This window comes from Actinia tenebrosa, unplaced genomic scaffold, assembly GCF_029948245.1.
Source record: "Actinia tenebrosa isolate PJP-AT-01 unplaced genomic scaffold, QUT_ActTen_1.0 PGA_scaffold1__47_contigs__length_23844297, whole genome shotgun sequence".
Classification (NCBI taxonomy): Eukaryota; Metazoa; Cnidaria; class Anthozoa; order Actiniaria; family Actiniidae; genus Actinia; species Actinia tenebrosa.
The window spans coordinates 4,136,737-4,156,627 of record NW_028292578.1 but is presented as its reverse complement, the minus strand read 5'-3'; the positions used below and the strand labels follow the sequence as shown (position 1 = coordinate 4,156,627).

General features: G+C 35.0%; 2 protein-coding genes and 1 pseudogene across 2 annotated transcripts; 2 read left to right on the top strand and 1 right to left on the bottom strand.

Moving 5' to 3' along the window:
• The first annotated feature begins 3,340 nt into the window (after positions 1–3,340).
• Positions 3,341–4,778, top strand: LOC148909720 (chromodomain Y-like protein 2). Its single transcript, XM_089033474.1, has 3 exons — positions 3,341–3,575; positions 3,756–3,841; positions 3,983–4,778. The coding sequence occupies exons 1-3, from the start codon at positions 3,408–3,410 to the stop codon at positions 4,170–4,172; spliced, it is 444 nt and encodes a 147-aa protein (XP_088889600.1). The 5' UTR covers positions 3,341–3,407; the 3' UTR covers positions 4,173–4,778.
• Positions 4,779–4,936: 158 nt separating this feature from the next.
• On the bottom strand, positions 4,937–6,253 carry LOC148909719 (uncharacterized; annotated as a pseudogene).
• A 3,919-nt stretch (positions 6,254–10,172) lies between these two features.
• On the top strand, positions 10,173–17,816 carry LOC116304965 (orexin receptor type 2-like). Its single transcript, XM_089033104.1, has 3 exons — positions 10,173–10,448; positions 10,966–11,101; positions 15,411–17,816. Exon 3 carries the CDS (start codon positions 15,560–15,562, stop codon positions 16,736–16,738), a length of 1,179 nt encoding a protein of 392 aa, XP_088889230.1. The 5' UTR covers positions 10,173–10,448; positions 10,966–11,101; positions 15,411–15,559; the 3' UTR covers positions 16,739–17,816.
• The last annotated feature ends 2,075 nt before the right edge of the window (positions 17,817–19,891 follow it).

Below are 19,891 nucleotides of genomic sequence, written 5' to 3'. Positions count from 1 at the left end.
CCTCCAATCCCCCCCCGATTATTCAACATACACTGGATATAGTTCTCCGGTTTTCAAACGCTAAAGTTCCAATTCTATCTTTGGGCTTTAATGTAACAAGAAGCTTGGGACTATGTTTATAGTGTTTTTATAGTGTCTATTGAATTCCATAGCTTGACTCGATTGAATCTAATGCTGAATTTATTAGTTGGTTCTCACGCATGTGTGAGAGAATGACGACTTTGATGCAAGTCTTGTATTGTAATTATGTATTTGAGAGGATTTAACAAAGAATGAATCAAAAATACTTGCTAGATTTCCTGAATGGTAGTTATACATAAAAACGGAATATAAAAGTAAATAGGTTCCTCGAGCTTTAATGAATAAGGAAGTGAGGCTAATGCGAATAAAGCAGCTTATCACTTAATTCATCTTTGATGTCTAGGAAATATTCAAAGTATTACTTGAGGTTTACCAAGTGACTGCTAAGATGCATGAAATATTTGCTTAGGTGCTTGCTTATCTTTTTTTTCACATGAGCGATTAAAATCTTCATTTGATGGCCCACTCTTAATCATAAAAAAAACTTGCTTCTCATTAGTTGATTGGATCTCGATTTTTTCTAAATCTATGCCCTTCTTTAATCAATTGCACGCACGGTTTTAATGACACCCATACATTTTCGCCAATATACATATTATAATCAACACTTTTTTGTGAGATTTGTCATTACGAGGAAATACTACTTTATTTCTTGAAGATTTACTGAAAAATACCACTTCACTGAATTTAAGCTTATTATTAAAGATTCCAAAGTGTTTAGATTAGAATCTGGATTCAGAAATTTTTTTCCGATAAAACTCCATTTTAAATTATCAATGCAGATATTTTCCCCCAAAACAATTAGTTACTTTTTATATTTGTGTGGTTTTCACCTTCGTTTTGTGCCGACCACGCAGCATCCGGAAATCATTGAACTACTAAGGCTTATACGTAAATGCTTGCCCTTAAGCTTTTTTTTTTTTTTTTTTTTAATTATTACATTAGAAACCAAGAGGCCTGATAAAAGCAATAGAGTGAAAACACTTTTAAGGCTTAATGCTGGTGGGAGGCTGAAGAACGTAAGTACCTTTGTCCAAGGGGTGATCGGCGGTAGAAAGAGCTTTTGAAGTCACGTATAATTCAGACCCTAAAAGGTACAACCAAATAAAATGATCGAAAGTGGTTGTACTGATGTATCGTTTAATCAGTGACTGGACAACATCTTTATTTTGTTCTTTCATTTTTCTTCAATAAAGAAAATGAATAATGAACCCTAAAAGGTTCATAAACAGGAAAGTCGTAAAGGACTGCCGATGAGCCTTACCACTTGGACAAAGGGAGTGCCCCCCTCCCCCCCTCTCCCCACTCCCCCCTCCCCCAAACACCACTCCTCCGCTTACCCCGAGGTTTGCAACATATATGAAGCAAATAGAGCCCTTTTAGTTTAATATAAAACGATAGCGACAGAGAGATAGAACCTACAGGAAAGCGAGTTGCTGTTTGTTAAGGATTCTGAGTATTCAGCAGGTAACAATTTTGTCTTAGTCTTAGAGTTGACCGATGTTATTAAAAATAATAATTTTATCGATACCCGGAAAAAACCTATGGGGTAAAAAACGATTAAAAAAACTAGAAGAGGCCAAAAAAAAAAAAAAAAAAAAAAAAAAAAAAAAAAAAAAAATAATAATAATAATAATAATAATAATAATAATAATAATAATAATAATAACTAAAAATTAAGGGCATATCGTCTGGTAAAAACAGATTACTCGTTTGAAAATTATTTAATGGAAGTTCAAAATGTTGAACACAGAAAATCATTAGCCTGCGCTGCATCCGGAATTTTCTAATTGAGAATTAGTAATGACTGCCTTGAAATCGAAAAGGAAAGATATTCAAGGGAATATGTCCGCTCGACAGCTTGATCCATTGAAAAAACAAAGATTTAAGATTTGCTCTCTGAAAACACGAAGATGTGACAGAAGCCCAAGGAACGTCATGTAATACGTCACGATACCTTAGTGAACAGGCACTTCAAGCGGTGTCACATTACACCAGCAACGCCTGGTCAAAAGTATTCAATTCGAAACGTGTGTACTCAATTCAAAATGCGCGTTCGTTGTTTTCAGTTAAAAACAAAAAAATAAAAAAACACGCAAATCAGAATGCATTCGAATTGTTGTTAGTTTACACAACAAATTCGCAAAAAGATTTTGGTTTTCGCAAGACTGGCGTAAGCATTTGTCCGAATGTAATTCGACACGAGTATTTTTTTTGCTAAATTCGAAACGATATATGTAATGTTTTGGTTGAATAATGATTAAGTGACGTTTTATCTAACAATTCAAAATGAAAAGTACGTCTTTTTTTTAGGAGCAAATGACACAAAACATTTGAATTCTTAATTCATAACGTCTCTGCACAACACTGTGAATTTTGATCCCCAAAACACGCCATATTCCTTTGCCCAGATAGTGTAGAAGATGAGAGGCACTTTCTTCTTCACTATACACTATACTTAAATCTAACTTTTTAATTCCGACGAAGGACTAGCGTCCCAAACGTCATCATCTTTTCACGGTGTATAATTTATCTTTTTATCATTACTGTTTCATTAGAAACATCGACCTAGCTAACAGATAGAAGATAGAAGATAGAAGACAGAAGACAGAAGACAGAAGACAGAAGACAGAAGACAGAAGATAGAAGATAGAAGACAGAAGACAGAAGACAGAAGACAGAAGAAAGAAGAAAGAAGAAAGAAGAAAGAAGAGAGAAGATAGAAGAAAGAAGAAAGAAGACAGAAGACAGAGACAGAAGACAGAAGACAGAAGACAGAAGACAGAAGACAGAAGACAGAAGACAGAAGACAGAAGACAGAAGACAGAAGACAGAAGACAGAAGACATGGAAGACAGAAGACAGAAGACAGAAGACAGAAGACAGAAGACAGAAGACAGAAGACAGAAGACAGAAGACAGAAGACAGAAGACAGAAGACAGAAGATAGAAGATAGAAGATAGAAGATAGAAGATAGAAGATAGAAGATAGAAGATAGAAGATAGAAGATAGAAGATAGAAGATAGAGAATAGAAGATAGAAGATAGAAGATAGAAGATAGAAGATAGAAGATAGAAGATAGAAGATAGAAGATAGAAGATAGAAGATAGAAGATAGAAGATAGAAGATAGAAGATAGAAGATAGAAGATAGAAGATAGAAGATAGAAGATAGAAGATAGAAGATAGAAGATAGAAGATAGAAGATAGAAGATAGAAGATAGAAGATAAGATAGAAGATAGAAGATAGAAGATACATGGCGAAAAATTACGTACAGTCAGCGGTTCGGTACCGCGGGCGCGTATTCATTGTTCAATATTGTACTAAGATGGCTGCCAGTACCAATCGAAAAACGATGCCAGGATTCTACAGACAGCTTAATGAGTCTGAAACCTGGTTTTTAGAGCCAGTAAAGGTGATGAAAAGAAACAGGATGACAAGTGGCCCATATTTTGCAGTAGAAAGGTTAATTTCGAAGCGAAACTACAAGGGAAATGTAAGTAAATTAAAATTTTTTGACAACTTCATTCTTACTTTTTCGGCATGCTTGTGACCATTTTCTTAGCTTTAAAAGTCAAAATTTTAAATTTTTTTTCGAAAAAAAGGATTCGGACTCCTGTTTAGTTAGTAAGCTTCACATTTCCCCCCAATTTAACAAGGATTTTTGTATTTTCAGACTGAGTATCTTATCAAGTGGGAAGGTTACAGCTCGTACTGCAGTAGCTGGGAGGATGAGGGGAATCTAACAAAAGATCTGATCCGGTAAGTATTAATGCGAATCTAGTGATTTTTGCTCCTGTAAATTACATGCCAACATAAAACTTTATTTAATCATACTCTACTAACTGTGATTAAATTAACCTCTATTAACTCTGGATTAAATTCACTCTCTTTTTTTTACAGAACATTTGACAAACCTATAATAGACCATCCAAGACTGGAAGCAAACATTGACTGCTTGTTACATAACATAACTGCTAAGCTAAAAAGCAAATCAAGGGCTCCAGTTTCCTTTTGTTTTGACCATGATTGTTTTCGGTTTTATTTGGGGGTAAGGGAACTGTATCTAGGGATGACAAAGCATTTATGCTAGAAAAGGAGGATTTTCAATGTTGTCATTTTTTCAATGATTGGGATCAGTGTTTAGATAGCAATGGGGATGGAGTCATTATTCAATTTCCAATGAAGGTGGGACTAGTTCTTTCTTTATCACCAAGTGTAACTGTTTTTCAAAATAGGAAATTAGTAAAACAACCCAGAATGCCAATAGAAAAGCTGAAAATTGATTTTTTTCGTAAGCCTTTCTCCTGTATTTAAATTGTTTACATTAGGGAAAACATTTAAATATAAACAAATTACTTGAAAGTATCATTTGTAAAAGACATGAAAAGTTATTTATCAGCTTCTAAAAAGACACTCTAACTCATTGTTTTTTCCCCAAACAGTTGAATGACTGTGTCATCTATGTGAATTGTCAGTATAATGAGTGTCAAATGGGCTAGCTAGTGTATTTTATTCAATATGCATTGCATTTTATGTCTGCTATTACTTGATTTTTGTAGATAAAATCCATTGTCAAGCAAAAGCTAACAATTTAAAATTTTGTATTTGTCAATAGAAGATAAAATAGTGCAAATTGTAAAGATAATTTACATTGTACTTCTTTGAACTTTTGTAAGCAAACAGGCTAATTTTTAAATTTTAAAGCAATTAATTTGAAAAAAGTAGCTATTAGAGTGCCATGAACATAGTAATAAAATAGTAACACTATGTGAATGAAATTGTATATAGAAAAGCTACTTAAAGTATATTGCAATTGAATATATACAATATGAGTCAATGGCATGAAATTAAAACATCTGGGTAATTAAAAAACTATAATATTTTTAGTATTTCAGTATGCCAGTCATTTGCATTTCTCTTTGAGATAAAATTGTCTCTTTGTTTTCTTTTTTATTCCCTCTTCCCAGTAAACAGCATTCTTTTTCTCATATTTTCTTCTTTTCCTTTCATTATCCCTTAGACTCCATTGCCTACTTTCCACTCTTAAGATATCTGCTGTTGAGTCCCACTTGTTTGATTTTCTTAGGACTACAGATCTAGCAACATCATTGTTTTTCTCCACTCCCTGTCCTGTAAAAACTTTCAATGACTTGTACATTTGAAGAAAATATGGTACATGAGCTACTAAGATATGCATATAAGGTGTTACCCTTCTCCTCTCATACCCCTTCATTTTTCCATTCAGGGAAACAAACAACTTCACCCAAGCTACAGCTTTAAGATGGAAGATAGATGGATCTTGTTCTGGTGACCAAGTGTTGATAATGGCATAGAGCTCACCAAAGTTATTCCATATCTCTATAACCTTTTGTCCCAGGTCTTGACACTGAAAAAGTTCTAGAGTTCCTTCTTTTTTTGGAAATTCTTTAAGAAGTTTCTTTTTGTCATCTCCTGTAAGACTGGTCCACTTATATCTTCCACTTGCCCTCCCATCTGCATTTTTTTCTTCCCACACATCAAAAGAAATTCCTAGTGACTTAATATGCTCCACAGTTTTCTTTAGCTGAACTCCCCTCTCTTGTCCCCTAGCTCTATTCACTTCAATAATTTTGTCCCAATCTAGTGCAGCATCTATCACATTCTCTAGCAAAATATCTGTTACTCTTAACATAAGATGAAGCTCATCTACGACTACATGGTCTAGTTGAATCTTAATAAGTGGTTCTCGTTCGCACCCATAGTTGTAGTTATTTTTCTTGCTGGGATGGTTTTTGTACAAGGTAAGTATTTCTTTGAGAGTTCTGCATAGAGGAAGCTTATTAAAATTGGAGAAATCAGTGTCTACTTTCCATCTATCTTCTTTGGGAATCTTACACCAGGCACAGGCATAGTCAGCTGTGGCAGATTTTAATCCAAGCATTAGCAAAATAAATTTGTAATCCCCTCCCAAGAAAAATTCAGTGTTCAGGTGTTGTCCATTAACTTCTATAGAACCACTCTGTATCAAATCATTGATTTCTTGAAAATTGATTGGAAGGCATCCCTTAGAACTTCATAATTTTCAGGTGCATCGACAATGGCAATGGTCCTGTTTCCCTTAGCAGACATTACATCTTGTCCCGATTGCAGCAAAGAAAATGAGAGAATTATATAATTACTATTCCTGGTCATACGAGCACCATCGCCATTTACCTTGATTTTGATCTTATCATTGGCTACAGAAAAGTCCCTTGCATTTTTAAAGAAATCTGTTACCTGTACTTTGAGTAGGTCAGTTAGAGAGTTTACTTTAGAACCATGGTATGGGCCAGGAAGTGAAGATAAATGGCACATGTCATTAAGGTTGGACCTGCACTGTTTGATTAAATAAGATTTGGGAAGTCCCTCACAAATAAAAGAAAATTCATGATAAAATTTGTCACCAACACAAAACTTGTCAAGTAGATATAAAACCTGCTCAACTTTGGACTTTTCTTCATTGGTCAAGTTGTTATAATTTTTTCCCTTCTGACTACCATTTAAATCTAGCATATGGGTATCTCCTGATTCTTGATCCTTAATTAGTAAAGCCTGTATGTCTAGGCCAAAAGAATTGGAAAACCAAAGTGCTGTTTTTGCTCTATTTAGAAAACAGTTCAGTGTTCTGCTCTTATTTTTTGTCGATGATAGAGGTTTGCCTTGAAATTCGTTTTCATTTTCTAGTACAGAAATGTAGCTTTGTAGCTCGGCATTGGACTCCTGAAGATGTTGAATTTGCCTATCTCTATTTGCTATTTCTTGCACAAGACAATCAAACATATCTTTCTTTGCCTTTTCAATATCATCATACCTTTTTCTCCATTCCTCCACTTCATTCCTTCATTCCTTAGAGTACCTAGCTCCTCGTTCCACTGATCTACGGTTTTAATTTCGCCTTCTCGAATATGAAAATTTCTGCTTCTATCATTCAGTTGCTTCCTAGCTCTACCTTTAGTCTTCCTATATTCTTGAACTACTGATCCTGCTATTTTTCTGATGTTATCGTTTATTCTATTTCTTACTTTTTCTTCAGAAATAAAAACAAACGCATTACCTGGCACACTCCATTCTAGTAAATCAACAAAATTTACCTTTGCATTGTACCGATCTTCTTGTACAATTTCGTGCCATAATTTCAGTAGTGGAAAAGGTATTTTCACTGCAAAAATTACTTTATCGTTTCCCCTACTATAAGCATAATGAAATTCAGAAGAAGACAACTCAACGTTTGAGAGATCTTTATTCAAACGGAGCCGATGGTAATGTGCAAACACGTCCGACATTTTGAAAAACTAGTAAACAGCTGATCGATTGACAGATGATTTTACCGCCAAAATACGATCCACAGGCTCTCAGTCCTCCTCTATAAAATTAGTCAGTGATAACCTGGGACTTAGATGATATATTGAATGATGGGATACAAAATGGCAGACGAAGAATCTATAGTTTTTCAGATATTCTCTTCGAAATTCGCTCTAATTGTACAAGAATACCGCGCGTCATTAGGAATATAAGCAGAAGAAGATTCAAAATTTCTATTCTACCTCATGTTTGGCTGATTTTGGAACCGGTAAAACGAATTTTTTTGCTTATAATTTTGGTTTAAAAACATTGTTTACATGATGAACTTCAAACCTGGATATGTGCAAAACCTATATATTCTTCATTTACATTATTAGAAAGCTGGATTTTCGTGCGAAAATCAGTAAAACAGCATGTCGGCCATTTAATTTGTCTATTCACTCTATGTTTTAACGGCTAAATCTTTGAAAGTAATTGGAACCGGTAAGACGATATTTTTTCCTTTCAAAAATGTAATGACATTATCGATAATTGTTAGGAAAAAAATATTGGATATGTGCAAAATGTAAATATTTCTCACAATAAAAGCTAGGAGGAAAAAACTCGGGATTCTCGAAGGTTTTCAATTAAATTTTGTTGTTCTTTCTTTGACTTTTAAGCACTCTACTGCGCATGCTCATCGGCCATGTTGTAGCGAATTTTTCGCCATGTAGAAGATAGAAGATAGAAGATAGAAGATAGAAGATAGAAGATAGAAGATAGAAGATAGAAGATAGAAGATAGAAGATAGAAGATAGAAGATAGAAGATAGAAGATAGAAGATAGAAGATAGAAGATAGAAGTGTGAACATCTCCTGGCGAGAGAGTATTATGAATGTCAAATATGTCTCACCGATTTGTTGTGGATTTTCTTGCAGTTGGTGATTTCCTATATCTACACTATGTACACTTTCAATTTCTACATACTTGTACGGTGAAGTCTCTGCCATTTATGTCGATAAAACTAGTTGGGGGCCACGTTAGCTTCACTGGCAACCCTCGCGAACGAAGGATTGTTTTGTTTCCTGACTGCCAAAAAATCCGAGAAGGTGGCCTTTGACCATAAGGGCTGTTACTTGCCTCAAAATGGTCAAGTGGTGGATATTTCATTTGATAACTTTATTCAAACGCGATTGATTGAGCTAGAACATCGAGCATCCAAACAACCGGTCGGCTTGAAATCACATACCCGGCGACTAAGATGACAAACCTTGAACCGATTTTTCGAATTCTCTTCAAAAATATCTCCTAAAACCATTCATTTAATTACATACATTCATTTTTAATTATTTCTTGTCAAGCTTAGGTTCTTATCATTTAAACTTTTTGTTTTGGAATAATTATAAAGCGTTCTTATTGTTTCAGGGTCAATATTGAAGTCTAAAGTCTTTTAAAGGTTATGATAAATTGATAAACTTTGCATTGTAAATTTAACAGTATTTAACCAGACGCCATTTTTATTTACAACATCAAAATCGCTGACAAATTGCTCGCGGTAAAAAAATCAACAGGGAACCCAATACGTCGTTGCCCACCACAACCTTCATTGTATTCTGCCGTGGCTTTCTTTGTTCTGCCGTGGCTTTCTTTATTCTACCGTGAGTTAAGTTTATTTTGCCGTGAATTTATTGCCTTTTGCCGTGAGTTAAGTTTGTTTTGCCGTGAGTTTTTGTTTTGCCCTGAGAATTGTGGGCCACCGTAAGAAAACCAGCTTATGAACACTTTGAATGCCAAGGAGCCGAGAGACTGAAAAATATATTGATCTTCAAAATTGGAAGAAAGCTAGCAGTGCAGTACTTATAAAACTTGTTTTTTTTTTAGTTGACCCTGAGCTATAGTAGTGTAGGTAGTATTTTGTAATCGTAGACTCGGGCTATTGGAAAACAAATTACGGTACAAAAATTACCGTAAATTAGCGTAAAATTGACGATGGTAGTTTGTAAAGTAAGCTTAAATTTCTTACAATAGATTTGTTCATTCTTGTTAGACTATGAAAAAAAATTTTAAATTTTATTTTTTTGACTTCTCTAACACCATCACGATCAAGCAAAAAGCTTCTGAGGGAGCTTAACAAGGTCAATATAGTCGCAGCACAAACGAAAGAAAGCTTTACTCGTCGAAATGTAGTAACAATCAAATGTGCTTCAAAACGACAAATTTTCCTTTTTTAGAGGAAAGACATAATTCTTGATAAAAATAAATGAATATTTGAAATTTGAAATGTGAAAATGCTTTAAATTGAAGAGCCGAATTCCTGTGACTTAATTTCTATGTTTAATTTTGTATAGAAAACATGGTTTTGACGTCATATCTATGTTTATATACTCTGATAAAACATAGCTTTTCATCCAATCAGAGCGCGCGTTCGTGAAAATCTATTATATAATGAATAAATAAATAAAACAGGAAGCCCTTCTCTTCCTAAGCTGCAACTTTAATTAACAAGAAAATTGTTTCCGGTAAATGATTTTCCTTATTTTATGTCCAACCAGGTGTCAGCTTGTTAGCCCTTTCTCTATTCCCCTCCCCCTTTCCCCCATATGTTATTTTGAAAGGGAAGTCAATGGTTGATGTGACATGAGAGTGACGAGTGGGCAAAATAAGTGGGTTGGATAAGCACCTATAAATATCTTAGCAATTAATTAAATTGAGGACAAATATCCGTAGGCAATATTGACATATCAGCTTATAATTTTAATTAATTTTAAATTTCCATATGACTAAATGCTGCAAATTAAAAAACATTGCTTACGTTAGCTCTAACGAGTGTGAGAGAGGAAGTTGATCGTTTTTTTCAGTGTGCGGAAACGTAGACGGGTACTGAAACATTTCACATACATTTTACGACACACCGTAACATTTATCGCAGTTTTGTTCTCTTCTCCCACGAGGTAAACGCAGTTTTACGACAAAATACAGTTCAGTACACTCGCGCCACTGTCAACTTGCGTTAGTATTTGGGCCTTCCCCTTAGATGTTATGAGACATTTTTATTTTAAAGACAAAGGTAAGTAGACGTTTTTGAAAAGGAGCAATTAGCCGTCATTTTCTTAAGGCCACATGCATAGTAGTTACAAATGCTGAAGAGGCGATCACAGTGTTGAAAATAGGCCGATAGGTAAATAGACAGTTGAGTAGTATTGTAAAGGAAGAAAGGAAAAGAGCGACGTGCGATATGAGCGAAGAAAAAGAAAGACCGGCTTAGAATTTTCTCTGAAAAGGCTCATTTGGCCAATAAAACAAAAGAAAAAACAGTGAAAAAGAAAAAAAGAAGAAAGACTGAATTCATAAATGATTAATTAGAAAATGAACCAATGGTGCTAACATCAATTCTTTATCTATAAAGATAATTTGCAGGTGGCCCTCGCCGATGAATAAATGAATGAATGACTATCGAAATGAATAAATGAACTTCTTAAACCCCCTGAAGGGATAGAGGGCAATCGGCACAATTAAAGCTAATAATTTCTCCACTATGCAAATCTCTTATATCACATTAATTTTCCAATTTATTTGTTATAAAGGTCGTTTTGCTCATGTAGTACCGAATTCTGGGTAGCACTCGTACAACTGGAATATCGAAGAATAATCTGAAACACACGAAGAGTCTTTGAATTAAGCAAACCATGGTTGAAAGTAGATACCATCAACTTTTAAATGGTAAAGTATTAGCATAATGCCGTATTAATAATGTATGTAGAGGATATTACTCGGTGGCTCAAACATATGAAGTTTATCTTCTAGTGGTGGACATATTTTTTAACACGAGAAGACAACATCGTCATATCTTCAGGCCAACGTGTGATCTTCTTTTTATTATATAGACACATTCACAAACAAAAAAATTGTTGAAAACATTGGAAAAGACGTTATCGACATATTCAGTAGTAAGGATATCGATGACGCCTTTTCCAATGTTTTGAAAACGTTTTTGTTCGTGAATGTGTCTGCATAAGAAAAAAAAAGAAATTAGACGTTGGCTTAAAGATATGACGCTTATTTTAAAAAAATATTCCAACGTTTTACAAACATACAAAACAAACATACAATCTACATCCGGGACCTCAATCACATATTTCCCATATCTTGACTAGTAAGGATATGCAAAATATGTCCCGGATGTTGTTCGTATGAAAAATACGAGTTGCATATTTTCCATAGCAGTAAAACACTAATGTCTATGTAATAATTGTAGATATGTAATCAATCATTTAAGGATCCCCTTGGTTTGTGATCACTACATTTTCTAAAAAAATTAAAGCAAACTGTTTCTGTGCGAGTTGAGAAAGTTGAGAAAAAACCAGTTGAGAAAAAACCATTAGCAACCAGCACTATAGTTATATATTCAGTAAAGATCTGGTGTTCTGTCAATGAACATCAGAAAAAATCTGTTAACATTTGGTCACTTACAACTTATGTCCCAAAAACACGGTTTTTGGATATTTTCTCAAAATAATTACTACCTAGGCAAAAATCAGAATTGGATTCAGTTAATTCAACTATTCACGGACTGTATTATATGGTTTAGATTGAATTCTAAAAGAGCAAATATTCCAAATGTATGGGCAATTTTTTCCAATGGTAACCTATAAATAAGATGGGGATTTCCGGCCAACCCTAAATTACGCAGTTTGAAACGGCGATCAGAAGTTTGATAACGACGGAAGTAGATGCCATCCAATCGACTTGTTTTCTATCTATGATCGGTTCATGGTACGTGCAGCAGTAAGTCAAATTAGTCATTTCTTTGATCGATAACGATAACGATTTCAGTTGTAGAAAAAGAAGACGAAGACAACAACAACTGCAGAAAGAAACGCTGTTGGTTAGTTAGGAAAAAAATGTTTTTGAGAAAAAGGGTAAAGAAAATCTGAGCTCGAGAGACGATTCTTGCTATCAAAATATTGCTTGCGTACGCCTTGGTTTGTTCCGTATAGCAAAACTCTCATTCCAAATAGCCTTATAATACCTTTTAACTCAAAATGCAGTTCTTCTTCTCTCATTTAAAGTATTTTGTTTTTTATTTTTTTAATGGGGCAATAACTGTTATCGTGGATGAGCACGCCACCCCAACAAACCAGCGGTATTGTGATGAACGTAGCATCAAAACGAGACTATCGGGTCGAGCTTCGGATAATTTGCTAAGACATTTACTACAATTCTTCGAAAGATCACTACATTTTTATAGATATCTTTGTTATACAAAGTATTTTTTCGGCTTTCTAACTTTGATCAAACACTATATAGATCATGGGTGTAATATATATGAACAGTAGTTTAAAGACAGAAAGCAAGGAATTATCGTGGCTTTGCTACCATTGGTAACTGTAAAACGTGGCTTGCTAAATGACATGGTTCATCAGTTAAAACGTAGAGAGAACACTGAGTTACCAAAAAGTCTTACATTTATAGTTGGCATTTCGAACATGAATGCTTTTTTAAGCCACTGAGATGACAGATAATTGATTTGAAGCCGAGGTCCTATGCGAGGAGGCTCTCAGTAAAACACTGCATACCAGGGCTCCAATAGTTTTTTTTTAAAATTATTTAAACCATAGCCAGAAATCTCGGACATTTTGCTCCCGCGGTCAAGTCAGCGGAATTACCCATATGAGATATATTCAATATGGCGACAGTCAGAAAGAAAGACTATGGTGAGGGTTACTATCAACAAGACTATGGTGAGGGTTACTATCAACAATTACGCAACATTTCATCGGTCATTTTACATGAAAACAGGAAGAAAAAAGTAAAAACCTACCCACATTATTTTGAAGTCGAAAAAATAATATCTAACACGAGTGGAACAATAGATAGGTTGTTTATATGTATTGTGAATGAAATTTCACTTGCATTTACGTATCGTTGTTTTACATAGGTAAGATTACAACTAAAATAAACCCTTAAAGTACTTTGAAGCTTTTAAAAATCATAAAAATCAAACTGAATCGACATTTTGTTTTGTAATTCGAAAATTTGATCTCACCGGAAGTAAAAGTGCACAGTCTTTTACTATTGATTTTGGGCTTCCTTTGCAAGTCTTCCCAAAACCCTCTGCGGCATGGCTAAGCCTGATTTCAGAGGTTTATTTTGGTATCAAACACGCTCAGAAAATGCCTTTTAAAACGCCAAAAAATGGCGATTTTTGTGCGTCATCTTCGCCTTCCGGAAGCAGGATACACTCGACATGGATTATTAACTTCTTTTGTGACAAATCAAAAGCTTTGACTCCCAAAAGGCAAACTTTGCTGATGGTAAAGACTTCCAATTTCTTCGCCAGCGATCAAAGTAAACATTGCCCTACTTAGATCGGTCTTGGCAAATTAAAAATGCGTCATGGATTCTTTGTAACCAAGTGAAGATGTATGGATACTTCTGGCTAATCTATAGTGGATGCTAGGGAGATCGGCGATAGCGAAGGGCAAAATTAAAGCCATGGAAAGGCAAAGAAAGCTCATTGAATTTTACTTTTTATATAAGTTGTGTGAAATAACAATTAATTATAGACTTCAATACAAACTTGGCAAAATAAAAAATAATAATTCCCAAGGTTTTATTTACATGAATATTGTCGTCTCCCATACATTTTTTATATATTTTGATGCGATCTCGAAGTACTGCGATTGGGGAACTCCGCTTTGCGATCGCGGGCTCAATGTCCGAGATTTCTGGCCATGCCCATCGCCAACTATTTCGGTCATGCGCCCGCGTGAAAATGCAGCGGTGTCACTTGAAAGTGTTAAGCGAGTTAAGTCAGATTTTACAAGGAAATGTATACAGAGTCAAGATAGTTTTCGATTTATAATTTTCTGCGTAAACAGTTTTCCACTTGCCGGGGTAGAAGAACATTATATAACATTAAAGCATTTGATTTTTACCAAACATACTTTAATTTGTTTGGGAAAAAGCTTTTCGTCTCGATAGTTAAATTTTAACAGCCTTCATGGGAAAAAATTGCCCACACATTTGGAATATTTGCTCTTTCCGGTCTTTTTCCTCTCTTTCCAAAGCAATAGGTTGTTCTTAAAAGTAAAGTTATATAGCACAAGTAAACTGCGTGACACAACATCCTCAATGACCCGTAAATCTTTTCGTGTTTTCGAGGCTACGAAACCTAAGAAACCATAAAAGGCGAATGTATAGGCCAACAGATAATATGAGCTTATAAAATCAGCAAAAATACGGTTCTAAATTTTAACAAATTCCTACGAATTATATACCAAAATGTTCAGGAAAGCCCGGGGTTTTCAAATCCACTTCTGTTTTGTTTTTTTCTTATTTTTTTGTTGACAGGTTCTGTTTTATTTCAAGGAGAGACGATTTTCTAGCTTGACCCCGGTTATGTCATGCATTTACTCTTGTAAAATACATCCAACAGCGTACATTCAACTAAAAAAGTACGGTGTTTTTTTTTTTCAATAGAATTCAATCTATACAGTCCGTGAATAGTTGAATTAACTGAATCCGCCTCTGTTTTTTACCTAGATAGCCATTATTGAGACATAAGTTGTATGGGCTCACATGAGGGGGCGTGAGCTTGAAATCGTAGCTGACCTAATGTTAACAGATTTTTTCTGATGTTGCCATATGTGCTTTGTTAAAGTGCAAGAAAAACACAAAAGGTCAAATATTATGAACAGGATTTCTCAAAATCAGAACTAGTTACCTCATTTTCCGGGGTCGATCCTTAAAATACACGCATTCTAAATTGCTGGTATCGAATCTTTGGTCCATTAAACGAATTTATACCTTTCGATTTTTACTTTTAAAAAGCTCCGATTCGAGACGAGTATTTGTGAGATCCTTTCTTCAAGAATAGGCACTTTGCACATACCCTACAGGTCGGCACATACCCGTATAGCAAATATGGGGGAGTACCCCCCTCCCCCCCCCTACCCCCGGGCTCTGGCCCAGTTCCCCAGTGTCATATTTTATCTAAAAAATATGTTTATATTACTTTTTCCGATAGATATCCTGCTACAGTTTTTACATTTCATTGAAGTCAAATAACTTAATTGGATATCGAGCCTCCAAAGCAAAGCAAAGTGGGGTCAAAAACATTCCTAGAACGTCATTTGAATGGAGTGTAGCAGGAAACTGAAATAAGAAGTATCGATAATGGTGGACATTAGGGATATTGCTTTGAATAGCACCGCGAACTCAACAAATGGCACTGAATGCTTTCCCTATCGCAATAGCCCCTCGGAAGTTGAAGAGCCAAAAGCATCCGAGAATTTTCGAACAGTGTTTATGGCCTTTATAATATTCTTTTCAATAGTGGGCAATGCTTTGGTATTAAGAGGAGCCATTTCTCGAAGGAACAAGCCATTTGTTTACTATCTGGTGATAAATCTATCTATAGCAGAAATCAGTATTGGCGTTCTGCGGCCATTTGACATGGTCGTCGAAAGAACACCTTTTAAATGGGTGTTTGGTGATTTATTGTGCCAGCTCGTCAAGCCTTTGTCATTATGTGCTGCAATGGTTGTCACGTTTACTCTAGCAGCCATCGCAGTGTTCCGAGCCATAATGATGCTTCAGCCAAAGAGGAATCGCCCTACTAAACGATTTGCTTTCAAAATTATGGCCTTTTCCTGGATTTGGGGAGCTTGCTTGCTCACGCCCATCGGGTTGAACCAAAAATTGTATGTATATCCGGATCCGTGTGCTCCGGTTGTCCTTAAAATCTGTAGCATTGTTGAGGATATGCCCGTTTACGATGTTGTGTATTATATTGCATTTTTTTTCGCGCCATTTGCGTTGATGTTGGCGTCTTATAGCATAGTGATATACAGGATAAAACAGCACATTCGTTCCGAGGAAACTAGTAGTCGAGAAGAATCCATTGATATGACCAGTGTCACTTGCACGAGAGCAAGCTCTTTGGAAAGCGAAACCAGACCTGCACAGTTCCTCGCGACAAAGCCGCCTCAATCCTCTCCATACAACCAAGCCTCGCAACTCAAAGACCTCAAACAAAGGCCTAGAATAATGCCCAAAAACAGAGATAGCCAAAAAAGCAAGATGTTAAAGTTTGAAAAAGATGTCCTGAACATTCTTTACATCCTCATTCTTGTTTTCTTTATCTGTTATCTTCCGTGGACAATCATGTATATTTTGTTGCAAATAGCGAGGGTACCAAGTGCTATAAATTGGCCCTATAAAATAATATTCGACTGGTATATGACCTTGCTCCATAGCCTACCTAGTGCCCTTCACCCCATTTGTTATGGAGCCGCGAGTAAAGTTATAAATATAAACTTCAGATTCCCATGCAAAAGGTCATGTGAGAATTGAGATGTGACTGAATGAGGTGCAAGGTATAATACGCATGTAATGGAAAATACATCATCATGAACAACAACAACAACAAAAAGACAAATGACAAAAAAATAAAGTAATAAAAACGGCACACCATAGCGACCGACCAACGATCAGAAGTTTTCAGTACAATTCAAAAAGATGTTTGAAAAACAAACGAGTGCAAATTATCCTAAATTGAAGAAAAATCGTGTTATTACTTAGTAATAGTGAAGTTGATGAATGGATGACCAGAAACAAGTTAGAATTGAATGCTGATAAGACCGAGATTCTTGTCGTGTCGGCTGCTCATCGTCCTAGACCACGTAATAATTTTCTTACGTTTTCTGACTATGATATCTAGTCTCCGTCTTCAATTGTTCTTGACATTGGAGTTATTGATGAGAAATTGTCTATGAAAAACCATATCACCTCTATTTGCAAGTCATGCTTCTTTCATATTAAAAATATAGGGAAAATTCGTAAATATATCAGTGTTGAAGTATGCGAAACTCTTGTCCATGCCCTTATATCTTCCAGACTTGATTTTTGCAATTCTTTGTTGTATGGTTTGCCTAAATCTTTACTACAAAAACTTCAGCATGTTCAAAATGCAGCTGCACGACTTGTGTCTTATGGACACAAACATGATCATATCACTCCAGTTCTTTTTCGCTTGCACTGGTTGCCTGTTGAGCAGCGCATTGAATTTAAAATACTGTTGTTAACCTTCAAGGCTCTAAATAATGCTGCTCCTTTCTATCTTCGTGAACTTGTTAAGCCATATGTCCCAGCTCGCTCCCTAAGATCAGCATCATCAAATCTTTTAACCAAAGGTTCCTTCAGCCTTAAAACATATGGGAAAAGAGCTTTCTCGAATGCTTCTCCTGAGATATGGAACAGACTCCCGCAAATATTAGGTCTTCTGTATCAATTACCAGTTTCAAGCGGGAGCTTAAAACCTGGCTATTTAAACAAACGTACAATTTATCTTAGCCAGTAATTAATCTAATGATGTTATCATTTTAAATTTTTATAATATATAAATGGAATTCTTATGAAATCGGATTCTTAACAATGCAATTTTGAAATACAAATAAGTAAAAAATATATATTATGTTATGTATGTGTATATATGTAGTGAAACAAATATATTGTTTAATGAAATGGTTCTTTTTTAGAATTTTAATAAATCTTAATTAGTTGTTATGATTTTAAACTTTTATTAAAATTAATGGAATATTTAAACCAAGTTCATTAGTAATATCATGTTATGTATTAGTATGTATGTTTAAAACAAAAATTTATTGATCAATAAAATAGTAATTTTCTGAATTTTAACTTTTAATTCTACTATCGAGAAATTTATGGAAAATGCAAAGCGTTGTTGAACGTCTGGATATATAAAATAACATATTATTATTATCAGCAGTAAACACGTTTGAATGCTAATTAGGTAAGCTAGATAGGGCGTACTTTTGTAACCTACCAGCATGACAGGACTAATAAAACAATCACTTAAAACCAATTATAGAGGGGAAAAAAAAAATATATATATATATATATATAGCTATATCGTAAAATGTCTTATTTCTAATAATAGTTTCTAAATGTTTCTCATATAGTGCTCTTTAGGATGGTACTCATCACTTAAAAAAAGAATAAAAATAAATAAATAAATAAAGTCCATAATAAGATTTACTAAACTTAAATTAACTGTAATGTTCTTAAGATGCAGTTTAAATACTTAGAATGTTTGAAATGTCCTTAAGATGTGATTAATTTGAATGTTCTTGCAATATTCACTGTGCAGCTTAATACTGCTTTCTGCATTCTAAGTAATACATCTTTTTATTATATAATTACCAATGAAATATCTATTTTTCTCTATTTCAAAAAATTGATATCTTCACACGTGAAAATAACATGTTATTTTCACGTGTGAAAATAACACCATTGCGATGGCTATTCAAAAATTTACGGGAAGAATTGCCTAAAAAAGTCAAAACATACTTCATTGATAATTATATAATAAACAGAATATTACATGGCCGCTTGGAGATAGGAATTTTGTCTTCTCGTGTTGAAAATCTCACACTAGTTCGCTACGCTCACTCGTGAGAGATCATTTCAACACTCGAAAATACAATTCGTAACTCCGCGCGCCAATGTAATATACTCTATTTATTATTAATATTATTATTATTATTATTATTATTATTATTATTATTATTATTATTATAACATACATCGGAGGCTTCATCGAAGAAAACAGTACCGATCAGAGGATACTGTTTTCGGCAACTAAGGGACTGCTTGGAAGAGTGAACGAGATTAAGTATCCTCAATTCAAGGATAAGGTTGTCCTTGCCAATAAATTTGGCGACTTCTTTGTTTAAAAGATCAACACCATTCAGACCAAGCTTGACAACATGGTTTCGACCTCTCCCCCTTACATTGCAAGCGAGAATATTCCTGAAGTACCCTCTTTTGACAAGTTTAATCTACTGAGCCAAGACGATGTCAGGAAACTCATTGAGGCCACGCCCAAAACGTCTTGCTTGCTCGACCCTGTACCAACAACACTCGTAATCGGTTGTGTCGATGTTCTGTTGCCAGTAATTAAAAAGATCATTAATATATCGCTACAGACTGGAGAATTTGCTGATCAATGGAAATGTGCGTTGGTTCATCCTTTACTCAAGAAGCCCGAGCTTGATAACCTTTCCACAAGCTGGAATCACAAGGCCAGAAAAATCATGTATCCCTTTTTACTTGGAGCATCCATTTACTTGTATGGTGGGAGGAACTACAGGATGTGGAAAAACCTTTTGTTTTGGGTACAGCAGTTGTTGGAGCATGCGCAAGTGATGATCAACCCTCCACCTCAGCGTACCGGCTTATCTAGAAATGTTAAGAACCGTGCCTGGCATTGAATTTATCAGAGGTATTCCGCAGCTGGAACTGGATCAAGATCACCTTTTTGATGTAAATGTACGAAATCTTATAGTGATCGATGACCAGATGACCGAAACTGGGAATGATAAGCGAGTTTTAAACTTGTTCACTAAAGGATCGCATCATCGCAACCTGAGTGTCATCTACATGGTACAGAATATCTTTCATCAAGGAAAAGTTAATCGAGGCATT

Bases quoted from the DNA above. Each gene is read 5' to 3' on its own strand.
- LOC116304965 (XM_089033104.1), top strand. From the start codon at position 15,560: ATGGTGGACATTAGGGATATTGCTTTGAATAGCACCGCGAACTCAACA.
- LOC148909720 (XM_089033474.1), top strand. From the start codon at position 3,408: ATGGCTGCCAGTACCAATCGAAAAACGATGCCAGGATTCTACAGACAG. The intron at 3,576-3,755 runs GTAAGTAAATTA...TTGTATTTTCAG, and splicing joins AGCGAAACTACAAGGGAAAT to ACTGAGTATCTTATCAAGTG. The intron at 3,842-3,982 runs GTAAGTATTAAT...TTTTTTTTACAG, and splicing joins CTAACAAAAGATCTGATCCG to AACATTTGACAAACCTATAA.